Consider the following 15,854-nt stretch of genomic DNA (forward strand, 5'->3'; position numbering starts at 1 on the left):
ATCATGCATGTATATCAATGCAACGTTATTAACCACTAATACTACTGACAATAAATATTCATACAAGTAATGATAATTCTAATTCAAATTCTAAAAATACTAAAGCTTTTTATCGTCTGACACTCTTCAGATTAAAAAATGTCAGAATAAGGACCGAAAAATCCAACAAGGAAATAAATATCCAGTTGTGGATAAAAATAAGCTAAGCTAATCAAAAATTCCAAAACTGGACATGTATATTTTTTCTTGATCCTTTCGGTCCTTATTTTGACGTTTTGAACTCTGAAGAGTGACTGACAAAAAACTTCAGTATGTTGCAAAATATTTTTTTTCAAAGCCATTTCTATATTCGACGTCATTGTAAGCAAAATTAGCATTCTTCAAAGACCCATTATTTCTACAAAAACTAACGAGCTCTCGATTTACAGCTTAAATATTAATTATTAAGTAAAAATCACAATTCTATTAGTTTTATCAGTTATTCTTGTATTATTCAATGGATAACAATTTTTCGCAAAGTTTATAATTTCTTTTCTATTTACTGTATGGGTAGAGGCAATTTGAAATTTTTGTGACGAGTAAAGTTCAAAGTCGATGCAATACGAAATTAAAAGTTGACAGCAACAAAAATAAGGTTTTGTCAACAAAATTTAATTTGAAAGATATTATGAATCATTCCTGCCTGTTTTTTGGAGTTGCCTTCTTCTCAAAATTTCCAGGAAAAATATAATAAATAGATGAATGTTCTAAACAGAAGAAAATTGACTGCAGTTATTTTATCATAACAAGCATCGTTTGCAGCTTTTTGCATCTCACAACATCGTCTACGACTATTTTATCTTGAGGATCAACTGTCGTAGCTTAAATGGAACGATAAGGTGTATAGAATATTCTATTCACCTTATTAAGGCTTAAGGCTTGAAGCAATTAAGAGCAAGGACTCGGAAGCAAACAGGCTATGATCCACTAAAAGTACTTTGCAACTGTTTTAGTAACTTTTTATTGTTTGTTTATTAACAGATAAACAAAGGCTTCCACCAGTAGATATTCTTGATTCTTCTGCTTCTTTGACTTTTTTTTTAATGTTGTAAGATACTATGCACTGCAGTGTATACTTTACTCGGCCAACGGTAATGGAGATATTTGCCTCAATGAAGCTGAAACCGAACTGTCAAGAAATTAGACGATAATTTTGGAGGTTAAATATGAATAAGATGCACAAAAAAATGATTGTTAAAGTGCAATTATCTGGTACCATTTTCACCAACGTTCATTTCAAAGACCTTATCAATATGTATAAGGAAAAAAATAAATGATTCATTAATATGCCACAAAATGTCTCCTTGGCTAGGCCCATTTAGATTAGGTCACATTGCTATTAAAGTTTATAGGTGATGACATATGTAAGAGTGTTTGGTTATTACTTGAGATGACCTCAGATTCACCAAAGGTCAAACAAAGCATGGATAGATCCCGTTGAAGCTTTAAAGGGGTTGGGCTGAGATTCCTCCCGGGGGGTGGTGAGCTTTTATGTATGCAACAAGAGCAACAATAGAAATATTACAGGATAAAATGGAAAATATTACGGTTGTATGGTACTCTTCTCTTGCCTTTTTTGTGTTAATATTAACGAATGTGTATAAGCTTAGACCTTGATTTTAAGTTATATACATATAAGCAGTTTGAGAATGGTACCGTGACCCTTGGATGGTGTTTGTATGAGCCCTAAAACTTAATCCATCATCAACCTATTATCATCTAAAGTTTATGGAAAAACATTTCTTTCAAAGGTATTAATCCACCTCACCTCTATAAGAAAGTCTTTTTGGATGACGTAGAATCCCAAGCAACTCCTCTCTAACCTAAAAAAACAGTTTTTACACTATCAAGACAGAATGCACAAATACGCAGCTTCTGTAATTCCAATGTGCTCTCAAAATGAAATGAATAGCAGAAAACACCTTTAAAATGTAAAATAGTACATAAATCGTTAAATTGGAAGTTATACTATGTTTTATTTTAATCTACATTTTAGAATGAAACATGTAGAATGGAAATAAGAATGTTTGTTCATCAATAATTGTTGCTGATACACCAACTGTATGTGGAGGTTGGTTCTCACTCTTCGTGCTATTTTTGAGCTTTTGGCACGAAAAGTTTGAGCAAAATCAAGAATACATTACAAAAAGTGACTAAATGAAGAAAGGTTGGGAAGTTGTACTAATGAAGAGGGTCTATTCTACAGGCAAAATAATTTGTATTACCTTTTTGTCGAGAACACAGCAGGTCACTAGGATAAAAATTCCCTGTAAATTAAAGATGGTATATGCTTCAGATTCTTTATTTAGCAACAAAAACATAGTAACAAAAAAAAGCCATTTTTTCCACAGATGAAATAGCTGCATGCCTAAAACTCCTTTGCAATAAAATTTCTTTATTACATTTACAGGATCATAATAATGCTCTGCTGTCTTTAAAGTACAATATATGGTTTTGACGCAGCAGAATCCTGCTAGCCGAGACTTTAGTTTTAGATAAAGATTGCAAAAGGTTTTAGCCGTAGCACTGCTTTACCTGAAGTGAATTTAGGATCGCAAAAATAAACTGCATCACAACACTTTCCGTTCCAACTGCGAATAGGCCAAAAATCCAAGTGAGACCAAGTGATGGAGTTAGAACAATTATCGCCCTGACGATCTGCCTACAAAATAAATTACAGTAAAAAGGAGAGGAAAGGAATGCTATGATGCATCAGGGTCCTTGGAACGAACTTAATTTTGGGAGTAATTACAGAAAAAGAGTGGTTAGGTTATTTTACAACCGTAAACACTCATGGCAAAGTATTAAATTATCAAATAACATTCTTAAATCACTGAGGGGGCAGAAGAATCATAGTCCATCCCCCCTCAAATATCCCCTCTCTATCACGCAATTTAGAAAACTTTGAATGAGGGTAGGTAAGTAAAAGTAGGCTATAGAGTAAAACACAATTGGTATATGACAAAAAGCAGAGTAAAGTAAGATGGTTCGTAAGGCACGTAAGACATAAAAGTGTTAAAGGGGGATCCTATTGCAAGAAGTTAAGTACTCTATTTGCAAGTTTATTAATGTAAAGTTCATAAATTTGGAAACAAGAATAATCGTTGTTTATGATCTATCTGTTCGTAGTGTTAAGTGCTTTTTGGAATGTCACCAACGTCAATCCCTTTTACCTAAACGACTTACAGATGACCCACTGGAGTTCGGGCCAGATGAAATTCAACTCTCACAGAAATCACCAACTTTGAATAGAAATCCTAATTCTTCAAGTTTCTTACTTTGTTTTATCAATTGTCCTCTTATTTTGAAGGCACTTCATTTTCAGCATTTTTATCAACACCAAGATAGCAATAACGATATTCACCTACAAGAGAGGCCAAAGGCAACACAACTGTATATGAATGCAACAAAAGCTCGACAAAAGACCGCAGGATTTATTTTAACGTGCAGTGATAACCAATTTGTGCAGTGGTTAATCGTTATTGTGCAGTGATAAAGTCAAATTTTGTGCAATTAAAAAATAAATAAAAAGATTTGCCATTGAAAAAGTAAAATTGAAGCATCTGGCAGTAGACACATAAAGCTTATAAAAGAGCATTACATAAAAACGAAAACATAACAGTAACAGTGATCATAATCTAGTTAGTTTGGTGGGTGTCATCGTGAAAATTTTCAAAAGGTGACACCAAAATTTTCAAAAGTTTTGAAAATGTGCAGTGATAAAAATTCCTTAAAATAAACTCTGAAAGACCATGCATAAAGCAACGGTGCATGTAAATCATATCAAAACAACATATCAAAGTATGGTGGATATAAAAAGAGACAAAGCAGGGAAGCCTACCATCAATATGACAGATACAGGGCCAAGAAAGATCCAAATTGCACCACTATCAAACGTAAACCAGCAACTGAAAAATATTTTATAATTGGTATCAAAGCCGAATTGTTAGTTTTGGATAACAGATTCATCGTAGAAGAGCTTTGTTTCGTCTCTTGGAGATCATGCATATGTAGGGGATATCAAGCCAGAACATTGTCATTGGAGGTGCAAAAAGTTTAAGTAGAAAGCAATGAATGTGGTATGAACCGATGCAATGAAAATTTTGGCCTTACAAATCTGGGTTTCCAAAACCATTTCCTTGGGTCACAGCTGCCGCCAATAAAACCTCGAATAAAGGAAGAACTACGAAAAAAGTTGTAGAGTATTAATAAAAAATAAACGTTGATAAGTGCGATTGCAATGGAGATGCTGATAAATTTGACTTCTAATTTGTATCACGAAATTTAATTGCAGAAACTGTAAAAAAATTTTTTGAGAATCTTAATTACATTGAAACAGGATAAATTCAGGCAACTCAAGTCTTCCAATCAAGGATAATAGGTACACTGTTTACAACAAAATATGTTTCCTTCGTAAATGTTAGCCACACAAAACATCTCTTCAAATTTAAGTTTTGATAGCCTTCCCTAAAAGGAAATTTTTCTACTCTGATGATAACAATTTAGGTTCTAGATTGTTTCGACCGTCATCTGCTATATAACATTACATTTTTCTTCTTCTTCACCTTAATGGAAAATAAATCATAAAATGCTACTGGTTTGACTATTGCTTGCAGCTGGCTATCAAGTAAAAAAATCAAAGAAAAGGGTAAAAACATCTTTATATTTTTTTAATCAAGCAAATCTTTTACGCCCGTTCTTTGATTCTTCCTGACTTTCATAGTTTGGCTAGGAATACAAAAACATGGAGTACTTCGTCCTTCACTTGTCTTACAGTTATGTTGTGTCAAACTCGCTCAACCCCCATTCCCCTATTCAGTTTTGCCCCTTTGCTTCAAAAGCACCTATTCTGCAAATACCTAATTATAATTTGAACATAGTGGATGGGAAAAGAACTTAAATTAGTAGAGTTACGAAAACTAATTGAAATCTGCCATCTAATTAAGCAATGCTGTCGTATGGGGACAGGGATGGGTGATTGCCCTCAGCTTTCAATAGATACCCAACTTTGTTTCCAGTCATGACCTTAATTATCTATGAGTTTCCTTAGTGTATCTATTTTCACTTTATTAAATAACAAAAAGATAACGAATACTGATTACAACAACCTACCGTAACCAGAAATCATGAAATACCAAAACCGAAAGTTGGTAGGGAAAACAAACGAGATTACCAGGTAGAGATGTATAGCCATGTTTAACATCCAGAAGAAGGAAGCAAGAAAGAAATATGAGATAGAGGCAGCAATAACTGCACAAAGAACCTAAAAGGAGAGCAGATAAATTTTGATTATTATGATGATGTTTACAGATTTATGGTAAAAAGAGACAATTTTAAAACACTGTCGATAACACCATTGCAATGAATTGAAGAAAGACGTTCATAGGATTCGTTATCGAAATGTTTCACAATAAATAATTGGACTTTGAACAGATAACTATATAAAGTAAAAATAAATAACTGTGAAATATATTTGCTACAAGTAGAGCCTTAGGCCAGAAGAAGGCTGTTTTAGCGATAATAGTTTCTTACATTTTCTACTTTTTTTCTGTTTTCTATTGAAAAGAAAATAGGATGCAGTTACGTCGAAACAAGTAATGCAATAGAACGGTGGAAAAATGAAGAGGGGTTCCTGAAAAATTATGGAAAATTACGTCTAGAAAAAAGCCCATTAACCGACATTTTTAGAAATTCTACATGTAGAATGGTAGCTCCCCCCACAACCCCATAAACTGTCTTCCATTGTTGGTATACTGGAAGTAAGGGTAACAAAACTATTTCACTAGCCTTCTGCTTTTTTCCTTGTTCAATGCCAGCAAGAAAGATTGCCTGTGCCAAAAGAAGACACAGTACAGTGTTCATCAAAATGAATCGTCTTTTGCTTTGGACTCTAGAAATATAAACAAAAATCACTTACGGGAAATGATTAAAGATCGGAACAGAGTGATAAATCATTGATACAATCAGTGATTCAATTATGATTCAATCAGATGCTATACATACAACTAAACCAAGCATAGCAAAAAGTGCTGCATTTTAATTGGAAAGTCTGGATCCAGAGAATTGTTATCTTTGCATTACATGAAATAGAAAGATTTGGGATTGTCTTAAATTCATAAAAACGAATGTAAACAGTTATGTTGCATTTTTTTAGATAGTCACGAGGGTTTATAAAAATTAGATATTTGGCAGAGAATAAACAGTGATTTGATATGCAGGAGAGCCTACAAATCTAGAGATAGTTGTTGACATGAAGGCCTCAGTTGATCCAAATGATTACCGCTCTTCTTCTCTTTTTCTTGCTTCCCTCTCAAATTGCAAGTGGTGGTTTTGGAAGAAAATTTGATGCACCGGCTTACAAAATACTGTCTGAAAATGGCTTTGAAAAAAGCAAACATTCTACAACATACTAAAAGCTTTTTCGTCTGACACTCCTCAGAGCATAAAACGTCAGAATAAGGGTCTGAAAGAACACGATGAAAAATATATACCCAGTTGTGGTATATAATACTGTATTTTTCTCAGGACAGTTTAAATGGGGTCGAAATGAGAAAAAAGTCTAATGAAAATGATGGCGATCATAGGCATAAACTTAGGGGGGCTCTGGGGCTTCAGCCCCTCCTGACAAAAAACCGAGGGGGGGGCTGAGCCCCCCCTGGAAAATAAGTAAGTTCTTTACCAATTTTTAGATTAGTTTGTTAAGTTATTGGTTTTACGCATAAGATTTGTTGCATTAGATAATTGCGTTTACAGCAAAATAAAGTATGAAATTATTGTGAACATAAGGTCAGATCCAACTCAAGGCCAATCCTTCAGAGAGGCTGGCAGCATCAGAGGAAAGCAGCGTGCGATCTTTGCTGACGTGATAATAGCAGCTGCCATTAGGAATTGTCATTAATTTTTTTAGCCCCCCCCCCCTCCCCCCCTGAAAAAAATGCAAGTCTACGCCTATGATGGCGATGACGCACATTCACCCAACTGAGTACAAATGAATTTGACGTAGCTTGAAATTCAATCTCATGCGATCATTGACGCATCCAACTCAATTGGTATGCTGCAAATCATGCCAATTCAAGTGCTTTATGACATTTGCAGCCCAAAAGCGATTTCTGTAGTTTAGACCACAAGCATTACATAACGATTGAAGTGTGACCCCAAAGTCCTGGCTTTTAATATAGAAATTTCAATGAAATATTCAGGAGAAACTTAGCTTTCGACTGTGTTATCTAGGGACGGAAAGTCGGTTCTCAAAGTTCTGTACTCATTTTTGCGATAAATTTGCGTAGTTTTGTAATACTGATAACGCAATACTGATTATATGAATAATAACGGTTGATGGCCACTAGCATCAACACGCTCAAAAAAGAGACTTGAGGTGTTAGCCTGCAAAACACCAATAATTGTTTAGCTTATTTTATAAATAAAAATTGAGATAAAATCACACTTTCAAGTAAAAACTGTGTTTGCGTAAAAGCGAAACATTTCGCAAGAATCGAAAGCTTGAAAAGAAGTGGAGAATGCAAGCAAAGAATGCTTTTTCGTGAAGTTTTCAGGATACGTCTTCAGGAATGATTGGAGGCAAATAAGATTTTGGTATGATTTTGATGTACTTTGTCAAATTTATTGAAATCTTTGAATGAAATATTATAGTAGTGTTACAGAAGTATACCTAAGTTTTATGTCTTATGGAAAATCAATTTATGTTTGAAAGCATGTATTGCTAGATCCATGGAGCATATATGTAAATAACATAATGAAAGCTGGTTTGACAAAAAATTGCTTCGTTCGCTGAAGTTACTTTTAAGGAATCAATTTGTTAGTTCATCTGAAAAGCTCGTAAAATGTTTTAAAATAAGCTCTAAACGTTTTTTGTCATCTTTTCATAACAAAACCAATTACAGTGAAATATCACAGGAGAAAAAATAGGTTTAGAAAAAGCAGTTGGAAAATTTACTTTGTAACCGCGTATATAGCAAGAGTAACAACTTCACCAATCATTGATAGAAAACAGCCCACAGATGACGTCACTGAAAGAGCTAGATGTTCTGCGCTGGATATTTTTTTGGTCTGAAATAACAAACATGGCATGGTTTGGAAATAACTCGAGTCATGATGAGGGTAAAACTCTTTGGCAGGAGTTACTAAGCTGAAGATTTTAATTAGTCAAATAGGCTCTGGTTTGCTGACTCATTGCTTTGTTAAACGAATAACAGCTCTATTTTTAAAGTTACTAAACAGGAACTCTTCCAGGACATTGAACTTTTATACAACGAAGGCCCAAAACTTCCGAAACAAAATTACTAGGTGAAGGGGCTTGGGAACGATAGTTAATGGCGCGAAAACGCATTCATTACATGTCAAATGCAGTTTTATCAAGCTTTAGGCGAAATTATTTTAAATCAAATTTTCTTCATTTCTTGGATACGTGCACAAAAACTGGATGAACAATCATTGCCAAATGTATTGATTAGTGTACTATCGTCAGCTTGAATGGTCAAATTCAACCATCCTCCCCCTTCCCCCCCCCCCCCCCCCCCCCCTTTACTGCAAAATGACACAGAAGATTATTTGCCAAATCTATCAACATTGCTCTTGGAGCAGGGCAGCAAAAGCAGTAGTATTTTGGAAAAGAAATGAAAAATATTAAAACACATTGCTGAAATATTTTTTTTTGAATTTATTCTGAGTGGTTGAAATAATTTTGGCAGGCAATGTAAATTAGCAAAGTGTTTCAATAATTTTAGCAGGCAATGTAAATTAACAAAGTGTTTCAATTATATTAAAATGAATTATTGCAAAAACAGATGCACAGATAGAGGCAAAACTGAGGCTTTTGGGTGTTTCGAGTAACTCGTGGGAAAGATCTAAATAAAAGCTGAAGAATTACCTTGAGCTTTCCTGTGACAAGGATTGCAAAATTCGTTAAGTGGTTGCACTTGAAGGTGGTCGAGTAGCCAGTTTGGTGGGTAGTTTGGCATCCAGCATCCGACCAATAGCCATTATAACTGCTGTAAAAAATCACAATTTCGTTGAAGTATTCCACATAAAATTTCTAGTTATTCAATATAAAGATCAAATGAAATTATAAAAAATAAATTACCGAAAAAAACTGAGAAAAACTTTATTTTGATTACACCACGATCAAAACTCAAAACTATAATACATGAATATAGATATGATTCAAGAAAGTTTAGTCTTGTCATGCCATTATTTATTGGTCTTTGTAATTTCAAATTCCAAAAAATGTGTTGTCTTATAGAAATATCACTTTAATAATGCAAAAGCAGACTGAAAACCATTGATGTTATACCTCTACTTTTCCTTATTTTAAGAAGCTGATTTTCCATATCTATTAGGTAAAACTTGCAAGATGATATTTTATAATCATAACTTGAGGGATGTTGTAACCGGAAGGGGTACCAGAGGGCTTGCCCCTATCTTTTGGAGAAATACACCCTTTCTTAAAATGCCCTCTTTTGGAACACATCCCTAGTGACGTAATTGAACTTCCTGCCCGTGCCACTCAAACTTTAAATGTCCCGTGCTCCTCTGGTCACGATTAAGTTCTTAAACTTGTTTAGCTATGTTTGAATAGAGAAGAACTAACTTACTCATTTTTGAAATTCCAGAATACTCCTTTCATCTCAAGATTCTTGTTCTGTTATAAAAAAATTTAATAGAAATGGAAAATACATACCAAACACAGAAATCCAGTTTTCAACATTGCTAAACAATCATTATTATCATAATCGTTATTATTAAGATTAATATTTTATATCATATACAGCTGTGAGTAACAGTTGCTAAAAATAAACGAAAGATCCTGAAGGCTAGGACTGTTCCAGCCCAAACGATTTTTCGCAGATTCTTTGAGCTTGTACAAAAAAACCTGGTTTAGCCTCTATTTGCTGGGTTTTCATGTTTGTCCCCTATCGTTTCCCACCACTATGGCTTTGTGTCTTTGGGGTTGCTCGAATAACTCCCACTTTTTAACATCACTCCTAAGGGACACCGTATCCATTAGCTGTGCTTACTTGATCACTCAGTCAAAATTAAAATTCGCGATTCCTAGTTAAAATCAAATACATGAAAATATACTACATTATGAAAATGAGAATGAGATTTAGTTGCAATTAGCTGACCCTTAATTATGCAACTGAAATTGTTTGATCATAAACAGCTCATTAATGTGGCGAATTTTCACCGTCCTTCCCAAATGAAAAGATGAGGAAGTCTTTTCCTGGAAATTGCAAGATTTTCCCAGAAGCCTTTAAGGTTCTCTCCAAAAGGTCCTCTCGGTGTTTTTTTTGAAAATATAAAAAGGTCATTAATGTTCAATAAGCCCAATCTACTAAAGTTACAACAGGCTTATAATATCTCACAACAGGTTTGGTTGGAGAGTAGATTAATCCACTTGTATAGGCTATAAAACTAGTAGAAAACGATCCAAAAATTGACGATGAAGCATCACCTTTTCGATGTGTTTGAGTCTTATTTTGACTGGGCTTGTCAGATTTTTTCTTGATGAACCAAGAACAGCGAGGGAAATAATGTGACTATTGACAAATCTACAAATAAAGATAGCCTTTAAATTATGGTTGACGTAGAGCAAAAGCAATTATGTAGCTTGATAGAACTTAAAAGTTTTGAGTATATATTGTTTCTTTTATATTAAAACAAAAGCATTTAAGAAGTAATTACAAAAAAGCAATGCAAATATCAGAGTAAATTTGAATAGAATCAGAATAAAAATGCTCGGTTTGCAAAAGACAGTAAAATTTTTACAACATTTATATTTAAGTTGAACATTATGATTAAGGTCTCACCGTGTGAAGTTTGTGGCATTTGATTGAGAAAATGTAGAATTCTCTGAGCGAAGAAGCATTTGTAAATTCTTGAAGTACAAAGAAGAAACCGCACACGCTGATTCTGAAACATTGAAAAAATCGTAAAAAAAGCAAAGTAACTTCACGCAAAATTCGTGCAACATTTTAAAAACAGAAACCAAAGTTCTCTCTCTGAGTTTAGTGTATATACAGGTTTTCAAGTGGTTGGACTTATTTTGGTTTAAAGTTTTGATAAATATTATTATGAAAACGATCTATATCAAAACACTTTAAAGTTTTAATTATGAAAATGAAAAACCACCCTTTCTATCCATCACCGAAAGTCGTACCCTAAACAATATTTAAAATCTTATGTACCCAAATAATATATCAAAAAATTCTTGACCTGAATATCTCGACACAAACGCAGTTAATGAAGATGTTCATTAAAGAATACGTGCTTGAGTTTCTCTCGGAATTTTTGGTGATTGGTAACTAGAAGTTCAATCACACGAACTGACTGTACAACGAAAAAGAAACATGGCTTTTTGAGTCTTCAGCTGTAAGACTAGGCCTTATCAAAGGGAGCCAGCAGTCTTAAAACCAAGAAAAATCGTTTTGGCTGGAGGGATGATTGTCCCTTTTTGTTTTAATATTAAAAATTGTTTTGAAGACAAAAAATGTGCATGACCATGAAATGTTTTAACAATAGATTTTGCTACTGGGGATTGCGGAACTTTGAGTAAAATATTACAATTAAAAAAAACTGAGAAGGAAATTGTTGCAGATGGTTCCAAAACTTTGCGATATATATTATGAATAAAAAACATAGCATGATGTCTTGAAATGCAGAGATGATGTCACCCACCATTGCTTGGTAAATTTCTGATTGGCAGAATTATTGCATCGCGATGAATGCTTTCACTTGTTTCACTGGTATCATCTCCGAAAAAAGCGTAATCCCTGTCTCCAAATACTTTATGGCACGGTGTAGCCTGGAAAGCTGTGATAAAGAGGTATTTGAATGTGGGCTGTGATTCTATGAAAAGTTAGAGAAAGAAGAGAGATAGTAGGGGTAGAGGGGAACCATTTGTCTATATGATATAAACAACTTCCTCTCTACAAGATGAGGATTTCCTTTCACTGTTGTATCCTCCAAAAGCGCTGTTGTCACCTTATTATCCTATAACGATACTTTAAATTGCTTTGATTATATTCTGATCTGAATTTTTTGAATAATGAGAGCGTTTGTTCCACAAAATAAAAGACAGGCAGTAAAATAACGACTCTACAAATCAATTTATTCACTAATTCCGTACATGGACAATGAATTACTTATTTAAGAAATATATATTATGAACAATCTTTTGGCGGTGCAAAATTTGAAAATTACTTTGAAAAAAGCAAACATTTTACAACATACTTAAAGCTTTTTCGTCTGACACTCCTCAGAGTATAAAACATGCATTTGTTTATCAGCTGATGTATTTAATTGATGAAGTTTTCTTCAAGCTATAAGCAAGTATGAAAAAACAGCCAAGCAAACCTGGATTACCTTTTTGGCTTGCATGGTCAAAAAATCATATCACATTTTACTTTAGAGCTTTTTCTGCTGGTAAAACCACGTGACTATATGCACAAAATTTTTATACCAATGGTCCCCTTGATTGACGGCCTAGGCCAAACTTTGAACGGAAAATGCTAAATGTAGCGCATACTTATACAATTCAGGCGTTAGAAATAAATTATGGTGTGTTTAATGAATTTTCAATGAAAAAGTTAACTTTAGCAATGAATTAAAATAAAAAACTGGCCAAGGCTTCGTCTATATACGTACCAATGTTCTCAGCATTTGAAACATAAGTGCCGTTCTTCAATTCACGCATTTTTGCATCTGAGAACACTTCGAAATCATGCAACAGTCTCTCTCCAATTGGATAAATCTAGAAACGAAGACTGCCAATGTGAATTAAATAGTCTAGTTAACAACCAACAAGAAGACGTATGATTTTACAACAAAAAGACACATTAAAGAAGTTAAATCAGAGAGATAAAAATTATCAAAACTATGAACTAATGTTTAGCAATGGCCTTCCGCTTCTTAGATCATCAGGGTAGTGGCATGGACAGGAAGAATTGTATCATTAGCAAAGCGATATACAATAATAAAATCAAAATTGTTCTGCAAATGTAACAGTATCATATATGTTTTGCGATTCTTGCTTTTATTGGGAGAAAAACAAAGATTGAAGCAATAAGCAATGCTCATAAAACAATGTGATTTCATACAGATGTTGTTAAAAGAGTCTTTCAAAACCAGGAGATTACATAAAATGCCCCCGAAAAGTCTTTCAACACCAACAGCATTTTTGTCACTCGCATCAGCTGTTACCCTTGGTACAACAGCCTCAGTGAAAGAGATGGTCGAGCAGTGTCAAATAAATCGGCCCATTTTTGCACCAGCCTACTCTATCACTGGAGCACTAGTACCCAGGGTACTTAGCTGTTTACCATGTTCCATTGCAAAATACTGGATATTCTCCATAGAAATACACTATGTGAAATAATCTGCAATTTTATAAAACTAGAATAGCTAGGGTGCAATTAGAAACTGTTTTGTGCGTAAGGAGGCAACATAGCTATTCCTATAGACGTAAACTGAAAATAAATCGAGAATAAACTGAAAACTCTTGGGTTTTCCAAATACTTTTGGCAAGCATTGTACTTAGCTATTTTAGCAACCGTGGATGCTTGAAAGTTTATAAAGGTTTGGAATTTTAATAAGATTCCTTCAAAAACTACTTTTTAATTTTGCAATTAAACACGTGCAATCCCATTTGTTCTTTTTGGATATACTTGAAAACCTTTAAATCACAAAAATGTTTGGGTATTTCCTCGTCAAAAAGATTTCCGTACAGAAAGAGGTGCGAAAAAGTAGTATATATTTGTTGTATACAGAAGGCACTTTGTGGTCCTCGGAGCCTACAATGCAGCTTGTTGATCAAGTTTTTATATCTAGCTCCTGCTTTAAGCAGCATGAGAGGAAAAATGGCGCATTGGTTAGATCACTGTTGTCTTCTCTACACATTTTGGTCACTGTCAATCGTTTCATTCACACTCTGGGGAAATTTAGTTGAAGTGTGTTTTTCGCTTGTTACAAAACATTCCAACTATTTCGAGGAGTATTTGAATACTAAAACTAATTAACAATGAGAGCAAAATATAATGGTATGTGGAAATCTTTAAATTAGTAAGAGCGCGAAATTTTTTTTAGTTGAAATAGATTAAGCTACAATTTTAAAACAGTGACGCACATTATGCTTCCTTGACAGCTAATTTCGAACTTGAACTTTATCAATGCAGATTGTGGTGGAAAAAGCAAGAGATTTCAACAGATTTGATGCATTTTCACAGACACATAAACGACCACAAATTTTCCGGCTGTTACTGTGAGCAATAATCTGATGTAGTCCAATTAACTGGCTAAATAATTTCTGAATGCAAAATTTTATTTCTAAATCTGAGATGAATAACGTCATTGACGGCGAAAATTTGTTCTTATCTCAGGTTTTGAAATAGCTTCGCAAAAACGGACCTATTTAGAATCATTCAAAGAGATAACTGCTATTTGGGCGTTTTTTTTTATTACGAAAATAAACAAACAAACTCGGACCGGGAGGTGGTCATTGCGGGATTCCGTGATCCGATTGCGTTTTATGGCTATTTTGAAAATTCACAGAATAAGTAATTTGTGGTTTGAAAACACATGAATAAAAAGCAAAGCTAGTTGTCTACTGGGCATAAACAAACATGCATTAAGCGAATCAAGAAGACGAGGAGTTTGAGGCCTTGATTCAGTGTTTCAGATGGACTTTAACTGAGAAGAGATAAATGCTAGAACAACTCTGCAACATAAGAGAACAAAGGTACAATATATTTTAAAGCTTTGAAGTATTATAAACAATAATGTGATCGGTGTGAAAATGTTTAAGAAATAAAGCATTCTAGATATCAGAATTTGATGAAGCATCATCGACCCTTGCAATATGGTCGTGTAACGCGACAAAAGTTTAGCAAAAGAGCAAGGTGATTAAAAAGATTCCAAATATTTTACGAGGTTTACAAGTTTAATAAATCAACGCGAAATTGTAAGTTCTTGTACCAAGGAACGATTTGATTTGGTAACTTTCTCTGGCTGTTATTAAATGGAATGAAGTGTACAGAGAAGGAATTTGATAGATAGAACTAGCAGTCTGAAACATGGACGCTTAAGATTAGCTTACCTATCACCTTTCAACGGGTGCACTGTTTAGGAATTGGCGCCAAACAGGTTCCTAGTCATCCGAAGAGGAAGTACAAATCACTCCTCCTTATGTCTGTTAGTGAAAGTAGAATGGGAAAAATGGAAGATTACAGATGATTACTAATAATTTATTTTCATTTTTGTGGTAAATTTGGATTCCTTTAAACTACATTTTATTGTGTATGATAGCCTACATTCATTTTTACAAATTGACTCATATTATTAACAATTACTTTTAATTGGAATTTCATTAATCATTATTGTATTTGAGTACTTATGAACTTTATTGATCTTTTTAAAACCTTTTTTGCTTGAGAATGATCCCTTCTGATTTATTACATATGTCAACTAAGTCACAGTGGATTACTTTCAACTACTTAGTTCTGTTAGATTGATTATATCTACTTATTTAAGACTAAATCTATTACCTTTGATTCAATCAGATTACCACTGGTTATTTATATTTCATCACGTCTAGCTACCTTAGATTCAAATCCTTTTCTTTTGATTTAACCAGATGTTCTTTGAACATTTACAGCTTTCCATTTTACATGCTATTTGTTAAATCATGATTACTATGATTCACAATGATTTCTTTGATTACGTTGAAAATTGACTGGTGCTATTTAGCTAATGAAGATTAAATACCCCTAATGTCTTTGTGTTAAAAACACGAAGAATATTTG

The 15,854-nt window shown here is 33.8% G+C and overlaps 2 protein-coding genes across 5 annotated transcripts in view; one reads left to right on the forward strand and one right to left on the reverse strand.

Moving 5' to 3' along the window:
- LOC135682913 (adhesion G protein-coupled receptor L3) overlaps nucleotides 1-15,854 on the reverse strand; it is a 21,600-nt gene continuing 5,746 nt past the window's right edge. The window contains exons 5-20 of one of the 3 annotated variants that reach the window (XM_089113376.1): nucleotides 12,703-12,808; nucleotides 11,734-11,868; nucleotides 10,866-10,968; nucleotides 10,511-10,607; nucleotides 9,651-9,697; nucleotides 8,927-9,047; nucleotides 7,994-8,106; nucleotides 5,827-5,929; nucleotides 5,152-5,302; nucleotides 4,153-4,222; nucleotides 3,881-3,947; nucleotides 3,318-3,403; nucleotides 2,575-2,701; nucleotides 2,265-2,306; nucleotides 1,808-1,862; nucleotides 1-1,157 (exon numbers count right to left, since the gene is read on the reverse strand). In XM_089113376.1, coding sequence (XP_088969502.1) covers nucleotides 1,117-1,157; nucleotides 1,808-1,862; nucleotides 2,265-2,306; nucleotides 2,575-2,701; nucleotides 3,318-3,403; nucleotides 3,881-3,947; nucleotides 4,153-4,222; nucleotides 5,152-5,302; nucleotides 5,827-5,929; nucleotides 7,994-8,106; nucleotides 8,927-9,047; nucleotides 9,651-9,697; nucleotides 10,511-10,607; nucleotides 10,866-10,968; nucleotides 11,734-11,868; nucleotides 12,703-12,808 — 1,464 coding nt within the window. In that variant the 3' untranslated portion in view covers nucleotides 1-1,116. Of the gene's footprint in view, nucleotides 1,169-1,807; nucleotides 1,863-2,264; nucleotides 2,307-2,574; nucleotides 2,702-3,317; nucleotides 3,404-3,880; nucleotides 3,948-4,152; nucleotides 4,223-5,151; nucleotides 5,303-5,826; nucleotides 5,930-7,993; nucleotides 8,107-8,926; nucleotides 9,048-9,650; nucleotides 9,698-10,510; nucleotides 10,608-10,865; nucleotides 10,969-11,733; nucleotides 11,869-12,702; nucleotides 12,809-15,854 lie in introns of all 3 variants that reach the window. The other 2 variants (XM_089113377.1, XM_089113378.1) reach the window with 2 other exon arrangements.
- Nucleotides 13,898-15,854, forward strand: part of LOC135696017 (uncharacterized) — a 17,459-nt gene continuing 15,502 nt past the window's right edge. For both annotated transcript variants that reach the window (XM_089113381.1, XM_065215281.2), the window contains exon 1: nucleotides 13,898-14,791. The gene's annotated coding sequence lies outside the window, so the exon portion shown is untranslated. The remainder of the gene's footprint in view (nucleotides 14,792-15,854) is intronic.

The sequence above is a fragment of the Rhopilema esculentum genome, chromosome 17 (genome assembly GCF_057945365.1).
Source record: "Rhopilema esculentum isolate cy_ngs chromosome 17, ASM5794536v1, whole genome shotgun sequence".
In the NCBI taxonomy this organism is placed as follows: Eukaryota; Metazoa; Cnidaria; class Scyphozoa; order Rhizostomeae; family Rhizostomatidae; genus Rhopilema; species Rhopilema esculentum.